At 35.7% G+C, this 11,248-nt stretch overlaps 1 protein-coding gene across 4 annotated transcripts in view; it reads right to left on the bottom strand.

Annotated features, from left to right (window-relative positions):
- The window catches only part of MAP4K3 (mitogen-activated protein kinase kinase kinase kinase 3), a 71,730-nt gene that overhangs the window by 42,101 nt on the left and 18,381 nt on the right, over positions 1-11,248 (bottom strand). For all 4 annotated transcript variants that reach the window (XM_081941170.1, XM_081941171.1, XM_081941172.1 and 1 more), the window contains exons 5-13: positions 11,026-11,081; positions 10,220-10,267; positions 7,355-7,397; positions 6,951-7,023; positions 5,784-5,915; positions 3,980-4,042; positions 3,813-3,894; positions 2,958-3,068; positions 999-1,071 (exon numbers count right to left, since the gene is read on the bottom strand). In XM_081941170.1, coding sequence (XP_081797296.1) covers positions 999-1,071; positions 2,958-3,068; positions 3,813-3,894; positions 3,980-4,042; positions 5,784-5,915; positions 6,951-7,023; positions 7,355-7,397; positions 10,220-10,267; positions 11,026-11,081 — 681 coding nt within the window. The remainder of the gene's footprint in view (positions 1-998; positions 1,072-2,957; positions 3,069-3,812; positions 3,895-3,979; positions 4,043-5,783; positions 5,916-6,950; positions 7,024-7,354; positions 7,398-10,219; positions 10,268-11,025; positions 11,082-11,248) is intronic.

Raw genomic sequence — 11,248 nt, 5'->3', positions numbered from 1 at the left:
TGATTAAGAGACAGACATACACACACATACACACAGTGACAGAGAGAGAAAGACACAGAGAAAGACAGAGACAGACAGAGAGAGAGAGACACACACACACAGTGACAGAGATGGGAGGAGGGAGGAGAGAGAGACAGAGTGATACAGAGAGAGAGAGAGACAGACACACAAAGAGAATGACAGATAGAGACAGAGAGGGAGGAAGAGAGAGAGAGAGACAAAGAGCCACAGAGAGAGACACAGACAGAAAGAGAAAGAGAGAGAAAGAAAGGATGAAAGAAAAAAGAAAAAGAAAGAAAGAAAAAGAAAGAGAACTTATGACCACAATTGAGCCCAAATTTTTGGTTGCTAAGCAAGAGTGTCATTAAGTGAGTTTCACCACATTTTGTGCAATGAGTTGGATGCGCCAAACATTGCTCTGCTATTTCACATTGCGAATACTGTCGCAAAATGTAGCAATGTAGTTTACTGTTGTTACATTAAGACTGTTACCCATGCTACATCATGTTTCAAGACAAAATTTCATTTATTTGTAATTAGAAAGAAATATTTCACAGTATATAATTACATATTGTTTTTGTGATTAATCACTATACTTTAATTATGTTCAATTTGTAGTAGTGAAAATACAATCCTGCATATCAGATATTTACATTACGATTCATAACAGTAGCAAAATTACAGTTATGAAGTAGCAATGAAAATAATTTTATGGTTGGGGGTCACCACAACATGAGGAACTGTATTAAAGGGTTGCGGCATTGGGAAGGTTGAGAACTACTGTATTAGAATAAAGTAAGAACTAGTACTTCTGGGTGTGCTTCTTTTCTGGATTACCTCACAAGGCTGGCACTCACTGTTTGCATTTCAATATTAAACTAATATGCAATTGGGCTAGGAAGCCTAATCAAAAAGAGATGGCAAATATCCAACATGAACTAGGCGTGCAGATATGACTAGTTTATTCAGGTTAGTTTACAATGAGTAACTCTACTTACAGTTTATTTCAGAGCGTGTTTTTTCTTCTCTCACATTTCTACTTGTTGAGTGAATTCTATGAGGTACAAGAGGCTGGGGAAAATATTGTATTAAATATTCATTAAAAATGAACAAAATTTCCCCCCCTTTAAAATCACAGTACACAATGTCTTTGTGATCCACTGAAACGTGAATTTAAAATCAGTTTCAAACAACGATATTTCCTGGGAAGGAAGAAATAATTTTGATTTTCAGACTGCTCCAAAATTTACATTAATTCTCAGTGGAAAGTCACACTTGATTTAAAAATTCTACCACCTTATATAACAAACATTATCTACTGGGATGTATTTGGCAAAGTCATACTTCTTATAATCCAATTCTTATTCCTATAATCCAATTCAAGGAAGGCAGGACTTTTCAACGGGAAAAGGGGAAGGTGTTATCTTTGGATTATGAAAGAACTATCCTTTATTAGGAAAGGAGCTCTTCCATTGTTGTTTCTAATCTACCATCAGAACTCCCTGGACAAGTTAATTAAATTAATTGCACGAAAAAATGAAAACAAGCAGGAGGACAACAAGGGAAGTTCTCTTCCTCTCTTCACAACAATTTGTTCATTCTTTTCTAGTTATTGTTCCTTTAAATAGGTTCATTCTAAATTAGCGAAAAATTACAAGTAAATGCTATGTTGGACATTACATTACAGAATCAAAGATAATAAAAGTAATAATTAATATCTCCTTTAATTGATACTTCCCAAATTTGAAAATTGAAGGTACCTAATAAAAGTCAATTTACTTTGGAAACTGCTCCCTGTACCCATCTTGCATAAGGGGCAGTGGTTTTAACCATTCTAAGAGCGAGCTTCATTAATGCACTCTTGTATTACAGTCTGTAATAAGCAGCATTAATTCATCTCAATACATTCATAGCTATTTAAGGGACTGAATTTTTGTTGTTATCCTATGGAGATTTGTCCTAGATTTTTTTATTTTTTATTTTAAAAAAGCTAAAAATAACATAAATTTACACTGGGTGTATCAGGAATTTTAGCCAGGATGTTTTAAGTCAACACTTGCTAAAAACCTGGACAAGAATTATAATTTAAGAATTATCTATATTTTGTCAATCAAACACAATATAGGACATGTATCAAGCAATAGCTTTTAAAATACTGGGAAAAAAACCTATAAACACTGTGGTTGCTATGCTGGATTAGAACACTTCTGGCTACTTCATGTCTGTGTATTTGCATAGAACCTGCTTGCTCTTTGTGATAAGGACAAAAGAGACTATCCCAATTATTAGGTTTTTGAAGATTTTATTCTTGAATTCAGCATTATAAAACCCAGATTGAGGAAGTATAGTATTCTTTCAAACAAAATCTTTTTTCCTAACAGGAGTTCAGTTTCATTATTACCGTAATTCTGCATTTACAAACAAGTTCTCCACTAAAGAAGGATGGATAGCATGAAACAGAAATATGCACACAGTTTTAAAATGGCCTTCTTGGCTGAGGATGATGGGACTGTAGTCCAATCTAAATAGACTGTGATAACTTAAACATATGTTAAATATCACATGGATGTAAGTATGAGGACAGGAAATCTGGTGCCCTTCAGATATATTACGATTCTCACTATTGGCAATGCAAGTTGAGGCATATGGGTTTATAGCCAAAAGCATTAGAAATATGCCCTGTAATGGGGTGCGAGGGGTTATTATTTTATTATTTGTTATTTTTATTTCTTTCATATTGTGCTCTTATTTTCTGTTAGCTACCTTGAGTCGCTGTCAGTAGGCAGCAATATAACTTTTCCAAATTAAATTAAGTATGCCAGGTAATTTAAATTTACTGAAGAAGACTAGACTTTTGTGTGTGCCTGCTGTAAATAATGTGTTTAAAGTATTTATATCAGTTTGGTTATATAGCCAAATGTTTAACTATCAAAGATATATTTAAATGATATTCTTACCTCAGGATCATCATCATCAAAATCATGATAAGTGGAATGATCAGGATTATTCATTTTATCCAATAGTTCAATAGCAAGAGTCCGGCTTAAAGGCTGGGTAATAAAAGGGTGCTTAAAACACAAAATGCCATAGGTAAGTATATGAAAGATACTTGCATGAGAATTTGAATGTTGTAATTTCATTTATTAAATTTATATGCTGCCCCTCTCGTTGTTGAGTTACTCTGGGTGGTTTACATCATAAAAACATTAAAAGCATTAAACAAAAATTAACCTTAACCCTGAATATGAATAGACTTCTCAAAACATTATGGATGGATTCTAAATAGCCAACAGAGATATTTCAAAACTTTCCAAACTTTGCAAGGTAAGCCAGCAATGCTACTCCACTTTTCCATATTTTTAAACTATGGGGAGGATAAGACTAAGGTACCTGACCACATGGTAGTCGCAGGAAAACTGTTAAAATTATTATTGGCAGGGGAGACTTTAAACATTGTAAGAAAAGGGATGGGCAGGTTAATACTCTCCATGCTAAGGAGCAGTTGTAGTCAAACCAAGTTCAAATGATAGCACATATGGCTCCCTAGCCTATAGATTGTACTTTTTAATGCCCGGTTGGTTGTTGGTTAAACACATATTATTCAGGACCAGGCACGTACCATAGAGAACTGATTTTGGACAAAGGGATTCTGCTGATATATCACCTATAAACCTAACAAGAAACATCCATCCATCTAACAAGGAAAATAAGCAGCCCCAACCAATGTGCCTAAATTAGACACTGATTTTTTTCAGCACTTCCTATTGAAAGCTTTAAAACAATTTGGAAATGGGTAGAAAAGTCATTTATACCTGTAATAGTTTTTCAGCTGTAGGCCTTTTTTTAGGATTCTTTGTGAGTGCCATTTTGACAAAATGATGAAAGCTATTTGACCTATAACCCAAAATTAGTGTTTTTAGAAAGGTAGTTTATATTCACAGTAACTAATACAGTACAAATATATTGCTGTAATATTCACCATTTCATTTTGTCCTTTAGTTTGGGAGGCTGAAAGTTGCTTTTTGACATTAAAAACAGTGCTCTGAAAAAGAAGAAAATGGGTTACTTCTACAAAATTCCTGTCAAAAGCTGACTTGCATGCAGAGAAGCAACATCATATTTGCCTTTAGCAAGAAAAAGATAATTTTCAATGGACCACTGTATCTTCAGAAGATGGAAAGATCAACATGTAGCTAAGCAAACTCTCACTCTCACAACAGAAGAGATTCATCTACCATCTTGATCCAACAAATAAGAGAAAACGCTGACCTTTACAAATCTACAAAAAATCTACAAAAAGCTAGCAGGGTCACTCAAATCTTCAGAGGGAGTTCATTCCAAATGGCAGCAACAGAATAAGCTCATGTCCTAGTTCTTATTAGATGATGTTTCAAAGGAAAGACTTGGAATATATTTACCTGGGGCAATCTTGTGGGATACGCAGAAATTAATAGGACATAAATGGTCCCATAAGTAATCTGGTCCGGTACTAGTACCTACTTTGTAAGTGATTATCAGCATTTGAATTATACCCAGAACTTTTAGGAGCCAATGCAGTTTGCTGAGTGTTACATGGGCATCTTGAGATGCACCAATCGCAACTAATGCCACTGTAAACTGGACCAGCTACAGATTTTGGATGTTGCTAAAGGACTACCCTATATAGAGTGCACTGTAGGAAGTGAATCGGGGGTGATTAAGGCCTGAGAGACCATGTGCAGGGTTTCCCAATCCAAAAATATATTTATACATGTTTATCCAGCTGCTCTGATAAAACTACTGCAACAGATGGTCTAATAGTTATTATCTAATCTAGAGTTCCACAACCTTTCCGGGTTGGGGACCTGGCGTGGGGTGGTGGCGGTGGTAGAGTGGGGAGAGGGGGAATGGTTTTGTGCAAGTGGCACCTGCTGCTCGCCTGAATGGAGTGATGAGCGCCAGCGCCCGCTGCTTGTGTAAGTGGAGTGACATGTGCATGCACACTCACCTGCCGCTGGCATGGTCTGCTTCCAAATGGCCCATGGCCCAGGGATCAGGGACCCCTGATCTAATCCACTACCATTTCTAGTTTAGGCTTTTATGGACCCCATGTAAGCTACCTTTTTCAGTCAAGGGTATGATCTTCATTTTTGCTTTTGTCTGGGGACCTCAGAAGTATTCAATGATATCATAATATGTACCAGGTGACCAAGGCCAAACATTTCATCCCAAGGTAAAGCAATTTCTAAATTGCAGTGTTTTCAAGCCAGAAATTCAAGTGTCTTGCCTCTATGAAAGTTAGTCTATGCAATTCCAGCTTTATTGTATTCCCAAATACCTAATATTATACCATTAATTTTGATGCAGGAAAGATACATACATACATAATCATTTCTAGTTTTAATAGAATAAAAATTGCCAGAAATGACAAACTAAAATTTGTGGCTTTCATTTTAAATTTTGGTGCTTAAGATTAAAAAGCTGGAGGTTGCCCTTAATATATTCCACATTCTGGTATTATCTATTCAAATACTTTATTACAACCAATACAGTGAAAGATAAACTAACTTTTTTAATTGTCTCTTTTTCTTAGCTGTTATATATTAGATATTGAATTTATCTCTTTCTGCCTTTTCTGAAACCTGCCTATTTATTTGATGTTTCTTTCTACCACCTTATACGTACAATCTTGAGCAAAATTTGGTTATATGAGGAATAAATATAGTCAACAGTAGCACTGTTTTCAACCTCTAGAATACACCCTCTAGTCACAGAGTTATTAGAACTTATTATTACTTACTCACCTCATGGGATGCAAATCAAACATTGGAGGCTGAAGTTCTGCTAGTTCTATAGCAGTAATCCCAACAGCCCAAAGATCACAAAGTTGATTATATCCACCTTTCCTTTCAACAGCAGCAACCTCAGGGGCCATCCTAAAAACAGAAAAATGGCTTGCAAAATGCATTCTTATTCCTACATTTCAAAAGATCATTCCTCCCAAATATTTTTCAATCTGTGTGGTAGTTAAATGAGTAATGACTGACAAAGAGGCTAAGATATATTTCAACTGCTCTTCTATCTCAATGAATCTCAAATCTATCCGCCAAGGCCCCTCTCCATCTTAGAAAAAAGTTTTTCCTTTGTTGTATCATTCTTGTTAATGGTATACGATAGATCAGACTAATATTTGATATTGATGTTGTGACAGTACTTTACAATTACTGTTAATAGTATAAATCTATTTTGCTTCTGAGCAACAGGCCTCCTCAGCTTTGCTCAATATACTGTAGGCTTCCATATAACTGTAGGCATCCACGCAAGGATATTATCACATGCAAGTCAGTTAACAGCATAGGCAAAAGACATTCTGAACCTCTATCACACAAATGGAAAATAAACTTGAATTTTAGTATTAAATTCCAGAATATCCATGGAAACCTCTCTTGGTAACCAGAATGCTTCTAGTACTTTGACTTGTAAAGTGTTTTAAATATTATTTTAATTGTAAATAAAATTTTAAAAGAAGTTGGTCAGTTGCAAAGCAATGCATTTGTCACAAAAATCATATTTCTTTCCAATAATATCTTAGAGCCCTCCCTCATCTATATATACATATATATATCACAGGCATTCCTAAAAAATAAAAGAAAAAAAATATAGAATGAAAATGAAAGGTAAATTAAAGATGCAGTAACTGGCCTTCTACATTGGACAACCTGCCCTCAACCAAAAAAAGGATAATAGATAATGAATATTCTGGGCCAGTAGAGATACTAACGAGGAGTAACCCTCCAAGTTTGTTTCTAGCTAATTGGTGTTTTGCAACTGTCCAATTTTTAATAATGTAGCATTTGTAATTGGCAACCATTTTACTAATTGCTTAGTTATTTTCTTTAATATGTTCTCAAAATATTAAATGTTCATTAGTCTAAAAATGGCAGGGGATCCTTGGAATAAAAGTAAATTACCAATATGGAGTTCCAATGAAAGATTTCCTTTTCGCAATTGTAGCTGTTATTTGTGCTGCTACTCCAAAATCGGCTATAAAAGAATATGGGAGATAATAAGTACACATATTTATAATAAACAAAATATTTAAAAACTGAAAGTCTTTGTAATAAGATTTTTATTAAAATAGTTTTTGAAAAATTTTGTAATGCTTTTTTCATGTTTCTGTTTCAGAATCATTATCTTCCACAAGGTGCAAGTATTTATTAAATATTGCAAAACTGAAGAAAGAAATCCAATCTGAAATACACGGCTGGGACTCAAAACTGCCACTTGAAGTTCTCACAAACAAACTATCTTGAGAGGAGTCTTAAGGTATATTAAATGTTAGCCTGCATAAAACTTAATATATATAAGTACTTACCCAACTTCACATGGCCATTATCAGTTAAAAGAATATTTGCTCCCTTAGGGAAAAATGGTAAAAGTCACCTATTTAGATTTTTTAAAAATATTTATACTAGTACAGGTATCACTACAAACTTATATTACATGTTATAAACTGTGTAAATCTTCAAAATATCAATGTTAGAAATGATTTTCATTACAATGTTAAACTTATGTAGCCAATAGGCAAGACATACCAAGATAATGCTGTACCAACTAAACTGCCTATAAATATAGCAGACAAACAAGAACAAATATTGAAAAATGACAGTAAAATAAGAATGTATTTTATTAACAGAGATATCTTCTACTTTAGAAAATAAAACTGGTACAAAATAGTATACTCATAAAATAGGCATGAAGCTATGTTCATACCTATATAGTGGCAATAACAGTGACAACATATGTGTACTTTTATGCCTTTTTTACATCTGTGGATTCTCACCCCATGGCTCAATCCTGGCTGTCCAGACCTTGTTAGGGAAGAATGGGTAGACTGATATATTTGCAGTATACTACAAGTTTTCTGCAGATAAAATAACTCATCTTCACTTGAGATTGAATAACATTTGGGAGAGTTACAAGGGGATTATTTTGATATTACAGAATCCAAGGAAATGAATAGAGTCCTCAATCATACAAGTTCCACCATCTGAGGAATAGATCCATGCTTCGAAAAGGTGATAAATGCCTCTTTGAAGGAGGGTGACGTAACAAAAGCCTTGAGTTGAGGGTACAACTTTTCTTGAACAGTCCCTCTCTCAATCCAGCCATATTAAAACATGCTTTACAAAGGTTCCTATCTTCCATTTTGGGGAAAGATTCTGAGGAATCATTTGCAGAGGATCCTAGGCGAAGCAGATTATTTAAATCCCCTTCAGTCAGATTTCAGACCTGAATATGTGATGGAAACAGCATTGGTCACTGTGGATGACCTTTAAGCCTTTGTCCAGTTTCAGCTGGTGTACTAATTGCAGCTCTACCTAAACCAGGAAGCCCCGATGATGCTGACTCACAATCTCATTATCATGTAGCTCAACTGAGATGTGATTTTTGTGTGGTATCTTTAAAGATAAAAAAATCCCTTCAGGCATATGAAACATCAGTAGATATGTAAGCTTATGTAATAACAAAGTCAAAAGCAAAACAATGTAATAGAAAACTCATTCAAGTCAATAACATTGAACTATATTAAAGGCAAATTCAATTAAAATCTAAATATTACCCATGGAAACAATTCATGTTTCCATGAGTAAGCAGTTTCTGCATGAAATGTATTAGATTGCCTTATTCAAAATCAGAATATAAGACGCTCTGGCGTATAAGATGCACATTAGTTTTTGGGGAGAAGAACAAGAAAAAAAAATCTGCCTCTGCCTACCAGCATCCATCAGTATTCATCTGGCTAGCGTCCTTGCAGCAAATAGTCTGGTCAGCTTCAGCATGTTATCGCAGCCTGATTCAGCACGAGCAGCTGATTGGCAGTTGGATTGGCCTCTCAGAATACCACCAATCAGCTGTTCCAGGCTGCGGGGATTGTGACAGCCCATCCCCGCCTCCACACATAATGTTTTTGCCCTCCATATGTCGTGTTTTTGGCCTCTGCACTCTCCCTTTTAGACCCATTCCAGGCTGTGGGGATCACCAAAGCACATCATTGCTGATTGCCACCTCTCACGTCACATTTTCAGGCCACGTCACATTTTTGGGCCTGCCGCCTGGAACTGGCTGAAAACGTGATGCACAGAGGCCAAAAATGGGGATTGCGGAGGCCAAAAGCGCAACACGCGGAGGCAGTGATCGGCGGCGGTGTGCTGTGATGATCCCCGCAGCCTGGAACGGGTCTAAAATGGAGCGTGCGCAGGCTGCAAACAGCCGAAGGGTAGGGGCCAGCGGATGGGTGGGGCTTCAGCAACATTAACTGTATAAAATATACAGACATTTTCAGCCACTTTTAGGGGTGGAAAAAATATGGTAAACTGCAAAAAACTAAGGTAGTCACTTAACAAAAACTCTGTCAGGAGGGATAGAACAGAGGTCAAAATAGGATAGTAAAATTTCAATTTTAGAATAAAAATTGACAAAATTGGTCAAAACATGGGAAGGGGAGAACCTTCATTTTGCTTACTGTATTTTTCAGAATATAAGATGCTCCGGAGTATAAGACGCAGCAAGGTTTTAAAGAGGCAAAGTTTTTGCACTCTGCAAACCTCCCAAAAATGGCCCGTTTTTCATGAAAACAGGCACATTTTATTTCCAAAAAAAGGCTTGAATAGCCTTTGCACAGTGCTCCTGGGGTGGGTGGGTGAGCAAAAAAGGGCCATTTTTCGCAAATGAGATTTTTGCTCATTTCTGCCCTCCTCAGCCCCCAGGAGCTCTCCAAAAGCTTCCTAGAGGTTCTGCACAGCCACTTTGGTGAAGGGGGCGGGGATTTGGGAGGCAAAAAATGTTGTATTCAGCGTATAAAACGCACCCAGATTTTCAGCCTCTTTTTTGAGAGAAAAAGGTGCGTCTTATACTCCGAAAAATACGATAACTTGTTCCATGCATATCTTCTTAAATATGGATGTTACAGAACGGAACTTTGTGGTTTTTGCAACATACAAATGTTGTTGGTTTAATTAACAATGTGAAATAACTTTAACTTTGAACTAACTAGTTCAAAAGAATCAAAGCTCTATTATAATTATTACACAATGTTTCTTGGTTGTAAAAATATTCCTTCAGAGAAGTCATTTCATATTATTGCAATAATAATATCATGATTAGTCTTACTTTATTTTATAAAGCTCAGAACTGGGAATTTGATGCAATTTAAAAATGATTTCAACAATAATCCTACCTTTATATCTCTGTGCATTTTTCCTTTACTGTGCAGGTAATACAATCCCTGTAATTAAAAGAAAAGGAATAAAGTTTTTAGAGAAAGGCAGGTTTTCTGTGAGTGTATGTTCTATATAGTAAAAAATCAGCTAGATTTTTTTTAAAAAGTACAAAGGTGTAGCTCACTATGTTTGAAATAAATATCACTGCATGACCAATCCATGCTTGAAGAAATGACAGAAGGAAAGAGATAGAGAACTGTTACAAAACAACTGACTTTCATCTAAAAATGTAATACTTCACAAATGGTTAATATATTTTTTACTACTAAAAGGCAAGCATAAGCAATAAGCACACAGCTTCATTGAAGCCTGTCATCTGAAATATATTGGTGTCAAAAAGAAGCACTACTGCAATCAATTACTGGTCCCTTCTTCTGATAGAAGAACTATACTTCAGGATCCGGGTGCCAAGCATTTCTTCTTTCTTATGAAACCTGCCATATGAGTGAGAAGTCAAACAAAAATCTTTGTAATCATCACAGTCACTCACTTTGTACCTAAATTTCAAAGGCAAATTCTCTGCTGACTTAGCTTTCTGCAGCTCTGTAAGCCAATGCACACAGATACACAAACACATGCCTAAGGGCAAGTGCACAGGCTGAATTTTGTTTTGGTGGTTAAAGCTCGGCTAAGAAGAATTATTTTAGGGAATGCATATCTTACAATTGTGCAGTTGTACACCCCTCCCCCTCTCCCATTATTCAACAGAAATGTCTGGTATCTTTTTCTATCCTAAAAGCCAACAGTGTAACATTTTGCTTACCTGCAGTGTCTCTCTGCTTACATAAGCAATCTGCTGTTCTGAAAGTGGTCCAGTCACTAAAAGAGAATCCATCCAAATTAAGTACAGCATCTACTATATTTTCATTGCTAACTTTGAAAAACTCAAATCTCTTGTTTGCTTTTATATACATATACTGTATCCACTGTTCACATGCTGAACTTGAAAAAAACATCACAGAAGAAAACTTTTATATTTGAGTTTT

Source organism: Natrix helvetica (assembly GCF_964273705.1).
Source record: "Natrix helvetica genome assembly, chromosome: 2".
NCBI lineage: Eukaryota > Metazoa > Chordata > Lepidosauria > Squamata > Natricidae > Natrix > Natrix helvetica.
The sequence above is the reverse complement of the archived record's forward strand: the minus strand, read 5'-3'. Positions and strand labels throughout refer to the sequence as shown.